The following is a 23,594-nucleotide window of genomic DNA, read 5'->3' on the forward strand; positions in this document are numbered from 1 at the left end:
AATAAAAAACATCAGAATTAATGAATTCTAAATTTTCTCAAATATTTATGAGTTTATACGATGCATCTTCGAAGTAGCTTTTGAAATATTTAAAATTTTGATTCCAAAGGCAGGCGAAGAATATTCACTGGTAATACCCATTATTGTGTTGGTCAGAAGCGTTCCATAATAAGTTTTTAAAAGTAAGACAGACATTTTAAGATACTTGATTTGATACTAAATATAATTATTTTGGCAGATCCTGGTGATGCTTTTCATTTTAACAAAATTGTGGTTTCCTACATATTTACATTTCGTACCATTTACCTAATTAGCATAGAGGAAGCTGTCTAGATGTGAACGAAATTTGATCTAAAAAAGTGAAAACCAGATTAAAAAAATTTACGCAAGTTATGAAAAAAAAATATTAAGCTATAGCTATTAAAATAGGTATATCATTTCCTTATAGTGCAATTTCGTAACTTGTCAGTCCCTTTGAAAAACAAGCTTTTTCATACGGCATGTACAGCAAGTGAATCTGCCAAGCTTTATAAGTAAAGTGTTAACATCAGTGAAAAGTTTTTTTTCTTTCAGAGCTACGCATTTTGATACAAAGTTTGTCGTACTTATCTTTCATGATTTTTGTATGTCAATTATTTATTATTCAATTATAATTATTTATTATTTAATAGTAAAATTTCACGGTTTTAATCGTAATTTCAAATGCGATAAACCTATAAAAAACTACTTTATTTTGAAAATATTTGATAAGAAGAATGGTATTTAATCATCGTTTTATCATGGATAATCTTAAATTAGGTTTTTACATCCGACAGTTGAATTCACAGTAGTGGAGGTGAATTTAATTTTGTTAGGAATTTGCTTATGGTGTTTAAACATCAGCTGAAAATGAATGAAATAGCCGCACTATGGTTTTCATTGAAATGAAAACTACTACAACTAACAAGAACTACTATAAATGTTTGAAATTGCTAGTAGGGAAGCATATCTATTTATTAACAATCTGGTTATTTTACTTTGATTTGAAAAAAGCGATGGGAAATACTAATGCAATATCTTATAAATGCATGTACGTTTCTTAATTTATTCAATACATCATTATTTGAGAAATTATGTATTTTTTTCCAAATAAATGTGCTAATTCTTTTTCATGGAATTTTTACTTTAAATAACGCTGTGAAGTAATTAAAATAAGAAGTAATGGATTATTAATTGGATCTAAATATAATTGCAGTCCTCCAAAATTTTAAAGAAAACTTCAAAAAAAGCCCTAACCCTCGAAAAGCATTTGCTTTTTCTACGGAACCCTACGGTTCCGTGGAATACTATTTACTAACCACTGCTCTTTATAATGATTTACTAAAATTAATTTCATACGTTTTATATAACTGAAAGATTACTCTATATAGGTGAAAAATATGTACATTTAAATAGATAGTTTGTTTATTTCTTTTTTAAAATAGTGAAACGGCATCAAAAATACCACATAAATTACTGATATGTTATTTCAAATAACGCAGAGGAAAAAAAAACACAAATTTTTTTTTAACTGTTGCTTATTTTGAGGAATCTCTGTTTACCCAAATCCTTTCATTATTAAAAAAAAAACATTCCTGAATAGAGGACTCGATGACGAAATATTTTTTTAAGCACAAATCCAAATTTACATGATTTTGGACTGTTTACATTTTATTACAAGTTATATCTATTTAAATGTAAATTGTGAAAAAATTAAAAACTCTTTTCCTCTAACTCGTTCATCCTTAATTAAACTATTGTAATTATTCATAAGGAAATGAAAATTCTTCCTCACGAATAATATCATATAAAAGACAGCATCCAATAAATTGGTTAGCTATTTGCATAACAAAATGTGAAATATTGGTTCAACATCAATTAACAACACGCTAGTTATTTTCAATACTTGTTATCGACTATAAAAACTGATCGTTCGTCATAAGGTTAAATATAAGGTTGGGAATACTTGGTAATAAATTTAAGTGTAATATAAGATGCGCTTGTCAGCAATACTTTTGGTTTTAATTTTTGCGTGGAATTCCGTTGACGCAATTTCTCCTCCTGCACCACCTAGTGAAGCAGATGATGATGAAGAAAAAGCTTCGACTGCTCTTTTAGATTGTCTTGTGCACCAGATTTGCAATTGCGGTAAGTAAAATGGCCCCGCAATTATAGTTCATCGCGTCGAAGAGTAGGATAACGGATGGCAGACTCGTTATGAATATAAATTAGGAGGACGATAAGCCACACGAGAAACTTATCAATGCAAATTTTGTTTTATCTCCTTACCTGATTTAAAGCATAGAAGAACTGAAAGCCTCCACACGGTTTTTGGTAAGTAGTCCGATCAGACCATTATGAAGTTAAACCAATTAGTGAAAGAACCATTAAATATGAAATCTATTAAAAATTAGAGAGTGGTAGCAAACATATGTCTAAATATTTGTTTAATTTATAAATATAATTGGTTTGTTTTATTTACTTGTCAACCACTACAGATTCAATTCTCAAATATATATGATAAATTTCTCTCAAGTACTTTTAAAATAGAATTTCTGTTCATGCGCACAAGTGGATCCCTTTTTAAACAATCTGCGCAGACTATTTATAAGAAACCGTGTGGAGGCTTTCTGATGTAGGAGGTGATGGTTCAGGCAACGCCTCCTATAACTGAAAGTCCACACACGGTTTTTCGTAAGTAGTCCGATCAGCCCACTATGAAGTTAAACCAATTAGTGAAAGAACCATTAAATATGAAATCTATAAAAAATTAGAAAGTGGTTGCAAATATAGGTCTAAAAATTTGTTTAATTTATGAATATAATTGGTTTGTTTTATATACTTGTCAACCACTACAGATTCAATTCTATGATAAATTTCTCTCAAGTAATTTTAAAATAGAATTTGGGTTCTTGAGCACAAGTGGTTCGCTTTTTAAATAATCTGCGCAAACTACTTATAAGAAACCGTGTGGAGGCTTTCTGATGTAGGATGTGATGGTTCAGGCAAACATAGAATAAGTCAAAAAGTCTCAATTGTCGAAAAAAATTTCAAAGTGAGGAAATTTAATCAAATTGTTGAAATAGAACTTACCTTTTGAATAATCCTAAGTTAAAATTTCATAATTTGTTTTCATTTTTATATTTCGAAAATTCTTTTTCAGTATTTTAAACTTTATGCCTTGCTTTAGTTTTTGCATGCACTCACTATTTCTAGATTTTAAATTACTCATAGTGATGAAAGAGAATTTACGATTAAAAGTTTTTCCTTGTGCTACAGCGTTCTCTTAAGGCTTAAGCTGATTTTTTAAGTTTTTGTATAGTTTAAATCAGAATAAAACAGCTCAATGCAGAATAAAATAGCTAAATTCAGAAAAAAAGCTTCAGCTAAAAAACTACACAAGGGTTACGGATATAACATTAACATTTTATATATATATATATATATATATATATATATATATATATATATATATATATATATATATATATATATATATATATATATATATATATATATATAAAATGTAAATTTCTATACTGATATAATATTTCAGAACATGTGCTTCCATTTTCAATTTATTGTTCTGAGAACAGAAATCCCCCAATAGAAATATATGTTTTTAAATAATTGGGAAAAAGTAAAGAGGTGGGATTTCGGAAGCTCTTACTTTGATACTTTGCTTCAGTAATTAGAGTTCTGATCAGCTTACTCAAGATTAAAAGTTTACAATGAGTCTTCAGGGTTTTCCATATTTATTTTAATGATAAAAAATTAGCCCGGTAGTCAGCAACTTAGTAGTTGCATAATACTTCTTTTCATTCATCACATTCACCAACATAATTTTCAGCTAGTGAATACTTAGAAAAAAATTATTTGAGCTGAGAAATTTTTTTTTCTACGAAGAAAATTTGAATTATTTATAAAATGCATTTTAGTTAATAAATTGGTAGTGTGTAAAAATTATACTTTGACATTTCTTATATTAATACTTGACCTTTTTTTAACTTAAGATATACTTCATGAATTCTTTTAAAAGTTTAGATTAATATATACACTCTATAACAAAAAAATCGACGCACCAAGATGGAGTTGTCCGATTGAAACGAAAATAGGTGGATAGGAAGACAATGTACAGAATAGTAAATTATTAAAATTTCAGAACAATTGAATAATTTACTGCAGAGTTACAGTAACAAGTTCAATAAGGTGTTGACCCGCCTCCAGCCTGGATACAAGCTGCCACACGGCGTGGCATAGACCGATAAAGCTCCTGGATGGTCTCTCGCTGTATTTCCTGCCAAATTGGATCCAATTATTGAACGAGGTCATTTTAATGATAAAAAATTAGCCCGGTAGTCAGCAACTTAGTAGTTGCATAATACTTCTTTTCATTCATCACATTCACCAACATAATTTTCAGCTAGTGAATACTTAGAAAAAAATTATTTGAGCTGAGAATTTTTTTTTTCTACAAAGAAAATTTGAATTATTTATAAAATGCATTTTAGTTAATAAATTGGTAGTGCGTAAAAATTATACTTTGACATTTCTTATATTAATACTTGACCTTTTTTTAACTTAAGATATACTTCATGAATTCTTTTAAAAGTTTAGATTAATATATACACTCTATAACAAAAAAATCGACGCACCAAGATGGAGTTGTCCGATTGAAACGAAAATAGGTGGATAGGAAGACAATGTACAGAATAGTAAATTATTAAAATTTCAGAACAATTGAATAATTTACTGCAGAGTTACAGTAACAAGTTCAATAAGGTGTTGACCCGCCTCCAGCCTGGATACAAGCTGCCACACGGCGTGGCATAGACCGATAAAGCTCCTGGATGGTCTCTCGCTGTATTTCCTGCCAAATTGGATCCAATTATTGAACGAGGTCATTTTAATGATAAAAAATTAGCCCGGTAGTCAGCAACTTAGTAGTTGCATAATACTTCTTTTCATTCATCACATTCACCAACATAATTTTCAGCTAGTGAATACTTAGAAAAAAATTATTTGAGCTGAGAATTTTTTTTTTCTACAAAGAAAATTTGAATTATTTATAAAATGCATTTTAGTTAATAAATTGGTAGTGCGTAAAAATTATACTTTGACATTTCTTATATTAATACTTGACCTTTTTTTAACTTAAGATATACTTCATGAATTCTTTTAAAAGTTTAGATTAATATATACACTCTATAACAAAAAAATCGACGCACCAAGATGGAGTTGTCCGATTGAAACGAAAATAGGTGGATAGGAAGACAATGTACAGAATAGTAAATTATTAAAATTTCAGAACAATTGAATAATTTACTGCAGAGTTACAGTAACAAGTTCAATAAGGTGTTGACCCGCCTCCAGCCTGGATACAAGCTGCCACACGGCGTGGCATAGACCGATAAAGCTCCTGGATGGTCTCTCGCTGTATTTCCTGCCAAATTGGATCCAATTATTGAACGAGGTCATTTTAATGATAAAAAATTAGCCCGGTAGTCAGCAACTTAGTAGTTGCATAATACTTCTTTTCATTCATCACATTCACCAACATAATTTTCAGCTAGTGAATACTTAGAAAAAAATTATTTGAGCTGAGAATTTTTTTTTTCTACAAAGAAAATTTGAATTATTTATAAAATGCATTTTAGTTAATAAATTGGTAGTGCGTAAAAATTATACTTTGACATTTCTTATATTAATACTTGACCTTTTTTTAACTTAAGATATACTTCATGAATTCTTTTAAAAGTTTAGATTAATATATACACTCTATAACAAAAAAATCGACGCACCAAGATGGAGTTGTCCGATTGAAACGAAAATAGGTGGATAGGAAGACAATGTACAGAATAGTAAATTATTAAAATTTCAGAACAATTGAATAATTTACTGCAGAGTTACAGTAACAAGTTCAATAAGGTGTTGACCCGCCTCCAGCCTGGATACAAGCTGCCACACGGCGTGGCATAGACCGATAAAGCTCCCGGATGGTCTCTCGCTGTATTTCCTGCCAAATTCGATCCAATTATTGAACGAGGTCATCAACATTCCGTGCCAGATGCAATCGCCTTCCCATCATAGACATGCTCGGTGGGAGAGAGATCTGGTGATCTGGCAGCCAAGGAAAAGTTTGACAAGCTTGCAGACAGTTCATAGCAACACGTGCCGTATGTGGTCTGGCATTGTCCTGCTAAAAAACCAGCCCAGGGCGCTGCAAAAAGAACGGTAGCAAAACAGGTCTTAGGATGTCGTCGACATACCGCTGTGCAGTAAGTATACCTCTAATGACGACCAAAGGTGTTCGGCTGTCAAAGGAAATGGCACCCCAGACCATAATGCCTTGTTGAGGGCCGGTGCGGCGTGCAATAGTGAACGCAGGATCCCCCCTCTGCCCTGTGCGTCTCCAAACAAGTCTTCGATGATCGTCAGGACACAGTTGGAAGCGGGATTTGTCGCTAGAGACTATGCGTCCCCAGTCGGCATCATACCAGTACCCTCCAACTTATGAAGATTTTGAAAATAATTCTTTCTAGTGGTAGCGAACCAAAGTAGAAGTTTTTAAAGCAAATGGATCTCTCATAAAACTTTTATCAGAACTTAAGAATCTAGTCATATGGCCTACACTTTTATAAGTAATAGTGGACAAGTTACGCTAAAATAATTTTTTTTTAAATATTAAGACATTAATTTTGCTACCGTCTGAAAAGAAGATTTCTGAAACTACGGAAATTCCGTAGCAGTTGGAGGGTATGAATATATATATATATATATATATATATATATATATATATATATATATATATATATATATATATATATATATATATATATATATACAGAGATGCCAACTGCTCCGGACACGCCAAAATTATTTAAGAAACGGTAAATAACTTCAAAGTAAATTTCGCAAATATTTGACTATTCATGCTTACTTTTTAAAAGGTATAGCAAGTCATAAGTGCCTTTAAGTGGCGAAATATATAAGCCAACGAATTATTTAGAAATAGTGGTGGATAAAAATCTACTAAATTGAATTAATTAAGCGAAAAATCACCATTGATAATCTACCACTTTAAAATATTTACTTTCTGTCCGGATTAAAAGGTGGCATCTCTGTATATATATATATCATCGGCTTAATATGAATAAATACCTTGTGGTGAATAATACTAAAGCGAGAATTTACAATTACAAATACCTAAAGCTGTTTTTCGAAGATTCTGTTGTTCTCTAAAATTATGCTTTTCTGCGAATAATAGGCTACTTTCATAACCGTTGTAAGTTTACAACAGTTACTCCGGACTGTTAAGTCAAGTTAAGTCTATTTATAGGAAGCGCTATCATGCTTTTTCTGAAAATGGTGCAAAACATCAATACGGAAAAAAGGCACAGTTTTGTGAAAATTAAATGTTTGTGATCTAAATTTTTAATATTTAAAAACTTTTTCTAATGCTGCATCATCGGGGCTCATGAAAGTTTGCAAAAACTGAGAATAAGGCAGTGATTTTGATAATTTTCATCTACGTGTGAAAATGTCGCCAAATTGGTGATTTTTAAAATTATAGATTTATGAAATTTAAAATTATTTTAAAAGTATGGTTTTGCTTGAAAAGGTACTTAAACTGTGGCTTTTTTATTTTTCTTGGTGAAAAGCTTTAAAAAAACATATTTAACTACAAACTTGGCACAAATTTTTTCCACAAATCTCGTACCACTTTCAAAATAGAAGTGTAAACTCGGTAATATTTCACAAAGTGATTCTGTAAATGGATTTATCATGTAGCGCATTACTGTTTTACCGTACCTATACACACACTAATTTAATTATTACAGTAGTTATCGTAAGTTAAGAAGGTATTTGCAAACTTTAGTCCGCAACATTTGTGTAAACGTTTTATTACGAATAAATCAGATGTATGTGTGAAACGTATAAAATTGTAATCAAATGTTTTATTTCAATCAGATAATGTGGAGCAATTTGATGAGTGTTTTCTTAGCATGATGGAAAAGGTTAGTTATTTTAAAATTTATTAATTACCTAATATTCTGTCTAGATTTGCATTTATTTTTTATGAAATTATTTTCGAAACTATGAGGGGAGAAATTTTGCAACCAAAATAAAGGTGGCCATAATCGGAAAAAAATTTAAAGTGGTGATAATTGATTTACAAAGTTACCTTTAATTTATATATTTTAATTTTACGTCAATTGTAGTAATTTCCTTGATTATTTGTAGGCAGGTACTTTATTTACGTCGCACTAGAGCAGTACAATGAGCTATTGGCGACGGTCTGAGAAGCATCCCGGAGGATGATCCAAAGACATACCATCACAATTTTGATGTTTTGCTGAGGGGATGAATATCCCGCTTTGGTAGCCCGAAGACCACTTTAAGGTAGAACAGTTTCACGAGGACCTATATTGCTTACCCTCGGTCCCCTTACAGGATTATCACTTACTGATCTCAGCCAATGATTCTTGACTTCGGTGTTCTACTAGGAACTGTGTCTTTACGATCAGTCTTCGAGATTGATTGTTTGTAACACAGATATTTTTATTTACATGTATTTTTAATCAATAAAACATTTTGTTTTCTTGATCTTTTTCTACCAATTTTTAATTTTTTCTTTCTGAAATGTAGCTACCCTGGAAATCAACTCCTGATAGTCTAAAATTACTATATTCAACAGTATTCTCCAGTTCCTAATTCTTTAGATGGACAGTAAAAAATCATCTCGACAATATCTATCTAAGATAGTATCTTGGTACTAATAGCAGTATATTTAGTATCGACTGAAAAAAAACAATTAACATAATACAGATAGAACATATTGCCAAAAATAATTAAGCATTATTTTCGTGATTTCTTACGGCCAATCTTGATGAATTAGCACGATATTTCTCTATTAATTTAGTTTTTTTAGTACGAAATTTTTTTTTCTATTTCAATTTGTACCTATTATCTAAATTAATTAAGCGTAATTTGTTCCCTATTTTTCTATGGTAATTTTGTAATAAATACATTTTTCCTATTAATTTTCCTTTAATACAAAACTTATTTTTCTATTTCAATTTGTACTTATTACCAAAAGTAATTAATTTTAATCACATATTTAATCACATTAATTTAATAACAATCAAATAAAATTAAAACTATCAATTATGATAGGAAAAAACTTCTCTAAAATTCTAATGGTGTCAGTCTTTCACTTTCAAAATGTTTTAAAAATCGAGAATCTTGTGCGAATTTTGAAGCACAAAAATTTACATATGTGCTCTAAAATTTGCACAAGATTTGAATTTTACTTCATTACTGCAATAGTAAGTTTCAAAATAAATCAATAAATACTTACTACGCATTATTATACTGTACCATAATTATAATGTATCATTGTTGTATTCTTCCGTATTGTTATCATTCATCAGATCTCTGATAAGTATTTATTCAGCATAATACATGAAAATAAATAAATAAATATTTGTAACGCATTGTTATAAACTAGCATATTTTTAATCTAGTATTGTTATGTCCTTACGCATTGTTATCATTCATTGGAAAGCCGATGAATGTTATTCAATCAGCAGAACATAAAAATAAACAAATAAATACTGATTACGCATTGTTATAAACTAACAAATTATTATCTAGCATTGTTATGTCTTTACGCATTGTTATCATTCATCAGAATTCTGATTAATATTATTCAATTAACAGAACGTAAAGAAACAAATGCTTGTTATGCAATGTTATATATTATAGCGTAGTTATAATCTAACATTGTTACGTTCATAATCATTATTATCATTGTCACAATTCTGATGAATGTTATTCAATCAGCAGAACATAAAAATAAATAAATAAATACTCGTTATGCATTGTTATAAACTAACATGATTTTTATCGAGTATTGTTATGTTACGCATTGTTATCCTTCATCAGAATTCTGATAAATATTATTCAAATATCAGAACGTAAATAAATAAATACTTGTTATGCAATGTTATATAATATAGCATATTCATAATCCAGCATTCCTATGTTCATAAACATTATTATTATTGGTCACAATTCTGATGAATGTTATTCGTTCAGCAGAACTTCAAAAAAAGACACGTTGAATATTATTATATCCTATCGCAGTTATGATCTATATTTTTATGCATTGTTACATTTCTACTGTTACATTATTTACATTTTTAGACTCAAAATTGGATGATTGACGAAATAAACAAGTGTGGCATGAGCCAAACTCTACCTTATGGGAGTATTGAATCATGGAGCGAAATCATATGCAGTATACCAATGGATGAATTGGTAATTTTATGTCCTAGAATTTTAATTGAATCTAACATAACTTATAAAAATTTAATTATTATGTCATATTACTTTAATTCGAATCGTCGTTAAAACAATTATATACCTAATTTGTTTTTAACAAAATTATTAATCTCTTTTTATTTACTTTAAAAATTTAATATTAGTGCCTTAGTCAAACTTCACATTAGCAACTGCGACCATAATGCATTTTTACTAGTGAAATTAATTTCAGTTCTCTCCGGTGTAGCATAATACGTAAACTAAACGTAAATTTTTGGAAAATTAGTAAAGTCAATACGTTTTTTACGCAAATTTTACGTAATTTTTTTTACAAAAAGCTTTAGTATATTTTACGTAATATTAACGGAATGGATTTTACCAGCAACCTTTCGGTAAAATTGCTTTTGTATATTTTACGAAAGAATATTTACGATTCAGATTTAGTAAAAATGATTTTGTGTAATTTACGTATTATTGACAAAGCAAATTTACCATTTAAATTTTCTATTTTTTGCATAACCACTTTATCTTTTAATTTGACGTTTTAACTTACATTCATGTTGCGTATATATTATGTAAAAATAACGTACTCTTTCTTACTTAGAAAAAAGTGGTCTGTAAAATACTCTTAAAATAAATGAATTTGTAAAAGCAAAATTTTATCTAAATTTTCCGTTTTTTGATAACCATTTTTCGCTACAATTCGATGTTTCAACTTACGTAAACTTTGACCAATTGTTGACGTAAACATGATAAAAAATTAAAGTACACATTCTTACTTTGAAAAAAGTGGTCGATAAAATACTCTTAAAATAAATTTGTTAATTTTCCGTTTTTTGATTACCATTTTTCTCTACAATTCGATGTTTCAACTTACTTAAATTTTGACCAATTGTTGACGTAAATGTCAACAATTGGTCAAAATTTAATCTAAATGTAAAAATAACGTACTCATTTTTACCTAAGAAAAAAGTGTTTGGTAAAATATACGTAAAAGAAAAGAATTTGTTTCCGTAAAATTTCCGTTTTTGGATAATCATTTTTTGCTATAATTCGATGTTTTAGTTTTATGTTAATTTTACGAATGCGTAGCAAAATTTAAATTTGAAATATACGTATTTCTGATGTAAATTTGATGCTTCTCTGCTACCTGGGCTATTGCTTTAAAAATAGTAGTTGCTAAAAAATTGATAAGAAGTTTCGAAACAAAAAGTTTTACTTATTTATTGTTTTAAATATCTTTGAAATAGGTGGTCTAAAACTAAAACAATAGCATCGGGAAAAGTTGAACCCTTATCCAACACCTACTACAGAATTTCCCCATTTTTCAAGAATTATTTTTTCTTGTGGTAGCAATATGTTAAATCTATGCGTTGTTAAGGTACTTCTTCATAAATAATATTTGATAATAGCATTCTTTTATACTTCAAGAAAAAAAAATTCTAAGAGAAACGAAGATTATACTTCTGTATTATAGTACATCAGCTAGTTTTTACTGAATTCTTTATTTCTTTTTCAGGGGCCTTGTTACCAAAAAATTAACATCTTAATGATGGAACGAGTGGTGAGCTTTATTAAATTTATCTTTATTGGTTCGAATTTAATTACTTTTTATTTGCATGTATATGCAAATGAACACTCAGCGAAATTTAGGAGGAAAAAAAATTACTAACATTTTTGCGTTCAAGAAAAAACCTGATGAAATTTATGAAACTTATCACCTTTGCTGAACAATAAAGGAAAATTAGAAAAATTTATTAGATCTTCCACGCTCACATCACCTTTTCTCTATAGCTGAAAGCCTCCATACGGTTTCTTTTAGGGTAGTCTGATTAGATCACTATGAAGGTAAACCAGTTTACGAAAGAGCCATTTTATACAAAGTATAGTAAAATTAAGAAAGTGGTAGCAAATATATTTCCACAAATGTGTTTAATTTATGAACATGATTGGTTTGTCTTATTTACTTATCAACCACCACAAATTTAATCCCCAACTATATATGATAAATTTCTCTTAGTTCTCATTTTTTGCTATAATTCGACTAGCTCAGGGCAGCAAATATATATTTTAAAGTGGTAGATTATCATTTGTGATTCTTGGTTTAATAAATTCAATTTAGTAGATTTTTATCCACCACTATTTCTAAATAATTCGTAGGCTTATATGATTCAGCACTTTATAAGTAGTTACATCAAACTCATTTGGAATGATCATATCAAAAGCACAATAGATGAATCAAATGCAGCAATAATAGCCATACAACCATTAATATATAATCAGAATATGTCACTTAAATTAAAGAAGCTACTATATACAGCAATGATCCGCCCAATCCTATGCCTCAACTGTTTGGACAACGATACCTCAACATCTACAGGAGAAATTGAACCAATGCCAAAATAAAATCCTTAGAAAAATAACCTGTGCAAGATGGTTCATCCGGAATACCAATATACACGCAAACCTCAAAATACCAACTCTATCACAGCATATATACAAGCTAAACGCAGATTTTTTCGATAAAGTCATAGAGTGTAAAACAGCAAATTTTAATGAAATCTTTAAATTTGAAAATTATATCAAAGATAAAAACCACAGACCAATAGCTGCACATTTCACCTTCGACGATTCATATCATAACTATCAAAGCAAATAATTTCATCCACCTTTCTGAAAATAACGTTTCCTCATGCTGATACAATTCTGAACAACTCCAAAATCAAACAAACACAGTTTAGAGCAAGCTGCTCATTTTATTTTTTTATTCCTTTTTAGTTATTCAAGCAAAGTGCTTGAAACATTCATAAAAGCAACTCCACTGCCTGCTTACCTCAATGCTCAACTGTGTTAAACAGTGTGAAACAGTGTTAAAATTCCAGATGAATGGGATAGGGGTCGCTTCGCGGCCCAGTTGTCCAATAAAATCAAAACACTAGGACTAGTAGTTATATCATGCTATACCTTTTAAAAAGCCAGCGAAAATAATCACATATTTATAAAATTTAGTTTGTAGTTAATTACCGTCTCTTTAATTATGTTGGCGTGTTCTCAGCAGTTGGCATCTCCGCTTTTAAAAAAAGAATTTGGGTTCATGCGCACTACTGGTTCACTTTTTAAATAATCTGTGCAGACTACTTATAAAAAACCGTGTGGAAGTTTTCTGATGTAGGAGGTGATGATTTGTATCGAAATTGTACCTAAACTTCGTAATGTGTTCTTTTGTTAAGGATAGATATGGATTAAAATATGTTCCTTTTTATAGAAAGAAATCGGTGGCGATCCTGATGCCGAAGAGGAGAGCACTGCTTTCGAAGGATGTCGAGTGAGTTTCTTTTCCAATAATATATGCAACTCATTTTTTTCTTATTTGCATGGAACATACCCATTTGTATAGAGCCTGGTAATTTCTAACTACTCTTACTTTTTGTCAAATATAGTCATTACTTCACTACTTTTTCGAGACAATCTTTGAAGAGCTTAATTCAAAATCCTTGTGAATAAAAAAAACTGACTTATTTAAGCATGCAAAATTATAAAGAAAAATGTATTATTGTTTATATGAGACAATATGAATTTGTTCTATCAACCTTCACCTTTTCATGTTTTTTTCGACATCGAAATTTGAGTTTAAGAAGCTCTACGAAATTATCAAATGTTTGTAATTTTGTTAAATGCTTAATGCTCTTTAATAAAAAATAACGTGCAGTGTGACAAAAAAAAAAAAAAAAAAAAAAAAACGGACCACCCTGAATAACTTATGATCTAATAATCAGATCTTCATATTCTAGTTCTTAATCTTAATGGTTAGAGGGACTGATTTAAAATATGCTTATTATTTAGTGCAGAAGATATTTTAAATAACGAAATCAGATACAAAAACATACTTTCTCTGAATAAACATACTTTTTTTCCAACAGATTTGGATTTCTGCCACCCCCCCCCCCCAAAAAAAAAAAAAAATATAGGCGGTAGCCGCAATCTGGAAAATATAATGTTAATCGTTTAGTCAGGAGAGCGATCCAAAATTTTGACTCCTTAAATATTAATTTTATTTTTTGCGTATTTCGTCATATTTCGAGAATTTTTACGTGATTTGAAAAATTTTTGCACACAATTATAAAATTCGTTTATCCAAAGATAATTCCTTAGAAATAAGTAAATTTAGTAAATATTTTTAATGTTTTTTTCAATAGTAGTCGAAAAATTTTTAAATTGTAAGGTATAAAATTTTTTACTTTAAAGCATCTAATTTTACACCGCCAGGTGTAAATTAGATAACTAGGCCAATGGTAAGGGGATCATAACCCTTAATCCGTCTGCACTTGAGATATTTTATGTCAGGACTGTGGTCGGTGCGAGCCCACAGCAGAATTCGAATCGACCAGCAACACTAGGATCGAACCTGGGCATCACCTCCTACATCAGAAAGCCTCCACACGGTTTCTTAAGAGTAGTCTGCGCAGATTATTTAAAAAGCGAACCACTTGTGCGCATGACCCCAAATTCTATTTTACAAGTAATAGAGAGAAATTTATCATATATATTTGAGAATTGAATCTGTAGTGGTTGACAAGTAAATAAAAACACACCAATTATATTCATAAATTTAAAAAAATTTTAGGCATATATTTGCTACCACTTTCTAATTTTTAATAGATTTTATATTAAAGGGTTCTTTCCTTAATTGGTTTACCTGCATACTATCAAAATACTATTAACTTTATCACACAACTCTACTCAAGGTGATCTCCCCATTCCAAAGATGATTTTCCCTTCAAAACTAAAGATTTACTCCTTAAGGACTTGACTTGTTGTTGCAACATACTACAACTTCAAAGATATATAGGACCTCCCAGAATACAACAAAACAGAATCAATGAATCGGTTAGTGGCGCTTCGCGCCAAACGCCGAGATAACCCCAATATCCAGCATCCAGTAATTGGTTTACCTAGAGCCCAGAGATGCCAACTTGCTCCGGACAGCAAATATATATTTTTAAGTGCTAATTTATCAATTGTGATTCTGGGTTTAATAAATTCAATTTAGTAGATTTTTATCGACCACTATTTCTAAATAATTCGTTGGCTTAAAAGATTCACCACTTTATAGTTTTCATGTTATGTTATACATTTTAAAAAGAAAGCAAAAATAGTCAAATATTTGCAAAATTTACTTTGTAGTAATTTACCGTTTTTTTTAATTATTTTGGCGTGTCCGGAGCAGTTGGCATCTCTGAGAGCCCTTGAATTAGACAGGCCGACTCATCATCTATTTTTGCTCCAAGGAGTTAACATAAGCACAATACTAACATAACGTTAACTTGCAAACTTTTTTGCTCCAATATTGCTTGATAGGTCAGCTTTACCTTCATAGTGGTCAGATCGGACTACCTACAAAAATCCGCGTGGAGGCTTTCAGTTATTGGAGGCGTTGACCTGGGTCATCTTATTGGGAGGCGAGCTCTCTACTACCATAGCCACTGTTGCTCAGTGCGAATATGTACTTGAAAACTTATATAAACTTCTATAATTTGTTATTACATATTCTATAAACATTTATTTTTAATTAAATTGCAGAAATGCATGGAGCCTAACATGAGTTACTGTACTATGTTTCCCGATTCATGCATGCCGTAAGTTTGCTTTAAATTTTTATTTTAGAATATTTTCATGTTGAACCTCTTCGAGACGGGCGAGTCATATATGCATTCTCAGGGTGTTGATAATCAGGGTAAAAAAGATAAAACTGGTAGCCAAACTATTTTTTACAGCAGTTTATTTGTGGGCGGGGTAATAATAGTTTGCTTTATTTAATTCACCACTACTTAGTTTGAATTAAAAGACTTATAGTTACACTTTTAACACACATGGATTGGATGTGTTAGATTTAAAGTGAATGCAAAAGGAAGTGTGTCAAATTAGCTATGTCCAAACTTAAACTACAGCTTTTTATATTTTACGATTCTGATTCTGTACGAATACATTTATGCCTCGCCTGTCCCAAAAAGGTTACGGTTAATATCAAATTCATAAATTAAGAACTTTACAATGATTTTAATTCAAATTTAACTTTGAAACATACCGAGTAAATTTAAAAAGTTAGTACTTTTAGCTTCGGCTGCTGCCGGCCGAGTGGTTAGCGTGCCTTACTGCGAAGCGATAGGCTGCGGGTTCGAATCCCTCTCTAGGCATGGATGTTTCTCTCTCTCTTTGTGCTGTCCTCTGTTGTGTGTATGATGTGTGAATGTGGCCCACCCTATAAACGGGTTTGTGACAGTGTGGCATGGGCAATGTTGCTCGACTCCGTGACTTTGCTTCACAGGTGCCCACTGGATAACGCGAAATGCGCAACAATTCTGGCATAGTATAGGCAAAAGATTTAAATTCAGTGCCTACCATTGGAAAAAAAAGCTTCGGCTGCTAACGATGACAGATCTACTTTACCCTTTCCGGAGCGCGATTTTCCGATCCAGCGGTCTTTAACGACCTGCTACATTTTTTGGCATTTTTTAACTGAAAAAACTTGATATTTGACTTTAGTTCCGGTAATAAATTTAACAAGAAATTAAAGTTTTAATTATAATTGCTTTGGATCAACTACACAGCCAAAGGAAATATCTCCATAAAAGAAAGCGAATCGTTAAAGGCCACTGAATTGCAAATTGTCTCCCGGTGCTGCGTAGTCAGTCTTGCAACAATTATTCAACAAATGTTGAGAACCAATATAAATATAAATCTATTTGTTTTTCAAAGTTTATCAACCACTATTCTTGAAACATCAAAAAGCTAAATTATGTCACTTCACTTAATGTACTGTCTGAGGTCACACTTGTTAATGTTTTGCCGGACTAAAACTTTTCAATCGGAATTAGCTGTTCCAGAAAGGATTACAATATGTCTTCATATTTTAGACAACCAGAAAAAACAGTCTAAAAATTGCTTTAAAGCTATTATTTTCAGTACGAAACTTACACATCAAAGAATGAAACGATAAACTTCATACCTTTTAATGTTAAAGTTATGTAAAGTTGTCTTATTAATTCTGGATTGTATCTATGAATTAATAAGGCTGCGTTACAGATGTGATATAGCATTTTGTCTTATGAAGTATTATACCATTAACTCCTTGACATACGAAGACGTCTGGGAGACGTCATTGGTTTCTTATGTCAAAACAATAATTGGCGTGTCTCAGACGTCTTCAACACAGTGATGCCAACTTGCTCCGGACAGCAAATATGTATTTTAAAGTGGTAGTTAATCAATTGTGATTCTTGGTTTAATAAATTCAATTTAGTAAATTTTTATCCACCACTATTTCTAAATAATTCGTAGGATTATACAATTCACCACTTTATAACCGTTATGTCCTGTCATACCTTTTAAAAAACAAGCAAAAATAGTCAAATATCTGCTAAGTTTAGTTGGTAGTTATTTACCGCTTTTTTAATTATTTTGGCGTGTCCGGAGCAGTTGGCATCAACATTCCGTTGCGAGTTGTTGTTTACAGTACAATCAAAGATAATTTCTATATCTAGAAATGATAGTCAAGGATATCTAGAAATGATGTCAAGGGGTTAAGTTAAAAACAACACACAAGATAACTTGCTTATTGTAATTTCATAGATATAAAACAAAACTGCGTCGTAATGTAGACGCTGCGTTAGGTTGGTATGAACTAAACAACTCTCTAGCATGTCGACACTAATTTATGCGAAATTTTATACTATGTAGTTTGCAGCATGCGTGACAGTACTGTACAAAGAGGTTAAAATAATTTGCGCGAAAACTTTCATGGGCCAGGCACGCAATTTTTCTAAACAATTTTTATTTTTTTAATGAATGTTACCGTTTTTTCCCCTATACAGTTCCGTTTAGTAGTGAAAGCTACAATCTTTGCTTAAAATTAGTATGAGAGTTTAACTGTTTACTAAATAAAATCTAATTACAAAATTTAGTATTTTTTATCAATGGTGATTTATACTGTGATGTCATTTTCTGAAAAATCTTTGAGACTCTAGAATGTGTCCTGTAAATAGTTTTGTTATTAAACTCTAAGTTTTTCAAAACTTAGTTTAAAATCCGAAAAGTTTGAGCTACTAAAAATAATGAGTACCCAATCTGTAATATAATCTAACAATGTGTCCTGAGTTACATTACATTTTTACATACATACATTACATTTAAACATTAAACTTCCAGAATTTTAATTAAAATTATCCTTTATTGTAGAGTGGGAAAATGACGTTCCGAGAAAACTTGAAGATAACACTAAAGGTAACTTTAATTTAAAAAATATTGCAGATTTATGATGGAAAAAATATGATTTTTTGCGTTTTCTTCAGTATATTCTTCGTCTAAAATCTTATTAAAGAAACTTAGCTACCTTCTTGATACCTTTTAAATAGCCAATATAAAGATCAGTGTCGACTTATTACAATTAAAAGCCTTACAACATATTTATATATGCGACGTCTTCCTAATGGCACTTGATTATCCAGATCCAGCGAATTTGAGAGTTAAAAACCAAATGCTGACACATATAAGTTAATGTCCTAGCCATTCCTTCGACATTAAAAGTCTACCCATAAATGTATATATGCGACGTTCTACCTGTATGTCTTCCTAATGGCTTTTGATTAGCCAAATCTTTGAGACTGACGGTTAAAAACTAAATGCTGACACATATAAGTTAATCGGTTAACGCCCAGCGTCATATATTTAGGACAGTTCCTTTTTTCAAAGACATTCATTGTGGTGGGAAACTTTTTTCAGAATTTTCATTTATCTGGGTGAATTAAAAGATTCTCAGATACCACAATGATTTAGTTATTTCTGACTAGATCTAGAAATAAAAGGAGCAAGTACTTTTTGATCCATCAAAGACTTTTTGAATGCCCTAACAGTAGAAAAACCAATTAATTTCGATAATATATTATACCACCTTTTCCATAAAACCACTTCTTATATGATTTCAATATATAAAGTCGGGACAAAACGGGTTAATGTCCTGGACATTCCTTTCAGATAAAAAGATTTCCTACAAATGCGAGGTTCTACTTGTATGTCTTCCTAATGGTTTTTGATTAGATAGATCCTGCTAATTAGTGAATTAAAAATCAAATGTTGACATATATAAGCAAATTTCTTTTAAAAAGCTTTTTTTGTCGGTCGAAGTTTTCCCTAGATATATTTTTAATAGCATTAAGGTTACCAAATCCAATCATGTCGTGGTCGAAAACCGATTACGACCATTTCAAATAAAAGCTTAGCTTCAAATCATTAACCTTAATGATTAATATAAGATATATTTTAAAAATAATATATTAGGCAAATATATCTTACCCTTTATTTAGAAGCACTCTGAGGTAAGCTTCGACAAATTAACTTATTAAACTTGTTATATTTCTGTTAAATTATTCAGTAGATCGGAGTCTTCATACCGATTTTCGATATAGATGGAGCTTCACAAGGCCTGCCAAAAATATGCAAATGGTGGCAAACAGCAGTCGCTACCCCGATTTCGCAACAACTTCAAATTAAATAATATTCAATTTTGAACTGAAGGTGCATTTGGGGTACCAGCCTCCACCCGGTTTTTTATAGGTAGTCCGATCAGACCACTGTGAAGGATATCCACATTCCGAACGAGTCACTTAATATAAAATCTAGTTAAAATAAGAAAGTTGTAGCAAATATATGACTAAAAATTTGTTTTATTTATGAATATTATTGGTTTGCCTTATTCACTTGTCAACCACTACAGATTCAATTCTCAAATATATATGTTGAATTTTTCTCAATTACTTTTGTAAAAGCTTTTGGGATGCGCACAACTGGCTCTCTATTTAAGTAGTCTGCGCGGACTACTTATAAAAGACCGTGTAGAGGCTTTTTGATGTAGGAGGTGATGTACAAGTCCGCTAGGAGGACATTTATCTGCTTCATCTGTAGTAAAGCACTTGTGCAATGGAGATACTGGCAGAAAGCAATGGTCAGCGGAGAAGTGGTAGCGGACAATGAGTTCAGACCTATGGTCTTACTTCTATCTAGGAAAAGATATTCATCTAACATGTATCAGACTTCTATATGTACAACAAGTTTCCGAATTTTTGTGTTGATCAATAAAATTTTAAGACCCATTTTTAGAAGCAAGAAATATAGCTTAAAGTATAAATTGTGCTACCACTTCAATGTTTCTGGAGGACCTTAGGGAACTCTATCTATTAAAAATCGACTCGAACTTTTCGGAAGACCCAATACTATAGTTCAATTAAATATAAGACAGAAATATTGAAAAACCGAAATGTTATTTTTTGCGTGTGAGCTGCAATCGCTGTAAAAAGCCATTTAGCTTATCGAAGTTAAGTATATATACTTTAGCAGAGGTACATAGTTGAGTAGTCGCTGTTATGATATACTTGTGGAAGATTAATCTTCCACCCCTATCACTACACCTTTATTTCTTTTTCATTATTTTCCGATTTTTTTAAAATTGATAGTTAGTAGCTCTTACATAAATACTAAGTCAGTTAATTTTTTTTCCTTCTAACATTTTACATTTAATGTAGCTTGTTTTGACAGTTGGAAAAATGTAAAGTACGCAAAATAAAAAACTGGCTACTCTGAATAACATTACATCGAATGATCGGATTTTCACGTTCTAGGAGTGAATCTTGAAGGTTCGAAGAGGGTGACTTCAAATTTGCTCATTAATTAGTGCAGAGGATATTTCAAATTACGAAATCAAACACAAAAATGTAAATTTCTCTCAATAAACATTCCTTTTTCAGACGTATTCGAATTTCTGACCCCCGAAATGTTGGGGGTAGCTGCAATCTGGGAAATATAGTCTCAATAGTTTGATCAGGAGAGCTGTCCAAAGTTTAGAAACCTTAATGTTAATTTTACTTTTTGTGTATCTCACTTTTGTGTATCTTACTTTTTGTGTACCTCGAAAAATTTTGCATATAATTATAAAATTCTTTTATCCAAAAATAATTTTATCCAAAACATAACTTTTATTCCTGTGAGTAGAATTATATGTTTTTACTCGAATCATGCGTTTCTAATAATCTTGGCTTCGGCGGTCACCGGTGACCCCGTGGTGCTACGGACAAACTCAGTGCCGATCACCGGTGTTCCCATGGTATTCAACGTGTTAACAATAGCCGAAAAAAAATATGAATCATATGATATACAATTTTAACATTTCTTTTAAAAAAGGCAAATTTTAATGGAAAATACAAAATTTTAGCTAAATTATTCGAATAGTTTCTGAGAAATCGAATATTAAAAATAATCTTCGGAATAATTAATTAGCATATTTGTAGTCTCCCCTTAAGATTGTTTTCTAGAGCGTGAAGATCCGATCAGTAGATCAAAATTTATTCAGGGTGGACCGTTTATTTCTTTGCGAACTGTACAAAACTGCTGATTTACTTATTGATGAGAAAAATTAAGAGTATAATTGTAGTTCTCTTTGATTTTAATTTTCAGATATCAAGCAAGAATAAATCTCTTAAAAACCTCTACTCAAACTTTAACGTCACGGAATTGTCATGCTTTTTCATTTAAGCAGAATAAATATTTTGTATCAGTGTTTGTGTTTATTTATTTTATTGTTAAAATAGATGGTGATTTCTATCAAATAGCATTTTAAAGTAATCAAGAAAATAATTAAAGAACTTTATGCAACGTTTGATATTAAATCTAAGGTCATAAATGCAAAATAATAAGTTAGATTACACGTTATCGTAAAAACAGCGATCGAGAACCACAGATGTCATTGCAAGTTACTTGCTTTTGCATGGGAAACATAATTCAAAAAGTATGTCAGAAATATTTTCAATACGAATCATATACCTTAACACGTTCACGCCGGGTTGACCCACCGGTGGGTCACGCTAGATTGTCTCATCCGGCGTCGGACCGGAGTAAAAACTAGTAACAAATAATTTTCATTTTTTTTCCGGGAATAATAAAAATCCATAACTACAAATTGTTTTTAACCCTAGGTTTACGGAACACGTCATTTTGACGGATTTCGACTTTTGTAAGGAAAATTATAAAATCCTTTGAATTTTTATTTTATCTCTTCTAATGACTTTTAACCATTGATCGAAGTAAATATATATTAAACGCTATTTACCTCAAAAGCGTTGAAATATTGAAATTCTCTGTGTGGTATACCTATTTCTGCGGATATGCGTCAATTTGACGCGATCATAATTTAGACAAAAGTTTAAGTAAACAAGCAATTATCACATCAATAATAAATAGGAATGGACCCACAATATTTCGATTCGTTATCTCAAATAAAACAAGTGATAAACAACTGTTGCCGATAAGCAATAATAGAAAGAACAAACGCAGAATGTCAATTGATGTCAGAGTGTCAGATTTTGAAGGTTTCGGTTGCTTAGTTCGAGTATTGAAACATAAAATACTAGAATATTTCATAAATATATATCTCATTTTCTTCCTTATAATATATACATATACATTGGTTTCTAAGTGCAGAGATGCCAACTGCTCCGGACACGCGAAAATAATTAAAAAATGGTAAATAACAACAAAGTAAATTTAGAAATATGAAGTGGTGAATTATATAGGCCTTCGAATTATTTAGAAATAGTGGTGGATAAAAATCTACTAAATTGAATTTATTAAATTAAGCATCACAATTCTTTCATACGTCAAATTGACGTGTGTCCATAGAGATAGGTATATAAGAAACGTCCGTAAACCTAGTGTTAACGGATGCAATTTTTATATAGAATTGCTTCTTCGCCGTAAAAAATTTCCTTACAGTGAATTCGTATTGTTGAGAATAGATTAACTCCTCCCTAATATTGAAATAGTTCTTCCACCAGTACTTTCTTTTATCCGTCCCGCTTTCAGGCGCAACACCGGTGTGAACGTGTTAAACCAACGCCTCCTGTAACTGAAAGCCTCCTCACGGTTTTTATAAGTAGTCCGATCAGACCACTGTGAAGGATATCCACTTTCCGAACGAGTCAAATATTACAAATCTAGTTAAAATAAGAAATTGGTAGCAATTATATGACTGAAAATTTGTTTTATTTATGAATATTATTGGTTTGCCTTATTCACTTGTCAACCACTACAGATTTAATTCTCAAATATATATGATAAATTTCTCTCAATTACTTTTATAAAAGGTTTTGGGTTCATGCACACAACTGGTTCACTTTTTTAATAGTCTGCGTGGACTACTTATAAA

At 30.8% G+C, this 23,594-nt stretch overlaps 1 protein-coding gene across 1 annotated transcript; it reads left to right on the forward strand.

Moving 5' to 3' along the window:
- Positions 1 to 1,947: 1,947 nt before the first annotated feature.
- On the forward strand, positions 1,948 to 21,950 carry LOC107443234 (uncharacterized). Its single transcript, XM_043048579.3, has 8 exons — positions 1,948 to 2,166; positions 7,991 to 8,037; positions 10,229 to 10,342; positions 11,865 to 11,909; positions 13,611 to 13,670; positions 15,926 to 15,981; positions 18,581 to 18,625; positions 21,848 to 21,950. The coding sequence occupies exons 1-7, from the start codon at positions 2,013 to 2,015 to the stop codon at positions 18,591 to 18,593; spliced, it is 489 nt and encodes a 162-aa protein (XP_042904513.1). The 5' UTR covers positions 1,948 to 2,012; the 3' UTR covers positions 18,594 to 18,625; positions 21,848 to 21,950.
- The last annotated feature ends 1,644 nt before the right edge of the window (positions 21,951 to 23,594 follow it).

This window comes from Parasteatoda tepidariorum, chromosome 4 (genome assembly GCF_982258835.1).
Source record: "Parasteatoda tepidariorum strain Cologne lab strain chromosome 4, Ptep-v5.0, whole genome shotgun sequence".
Classification (NCBI taxonomy): Eukaryota; Metazoa; Arthropoda; class Arachnida; order Araneae; family Theridiidae; genus Parasteatoda; species Parasteatoda tepidariorum.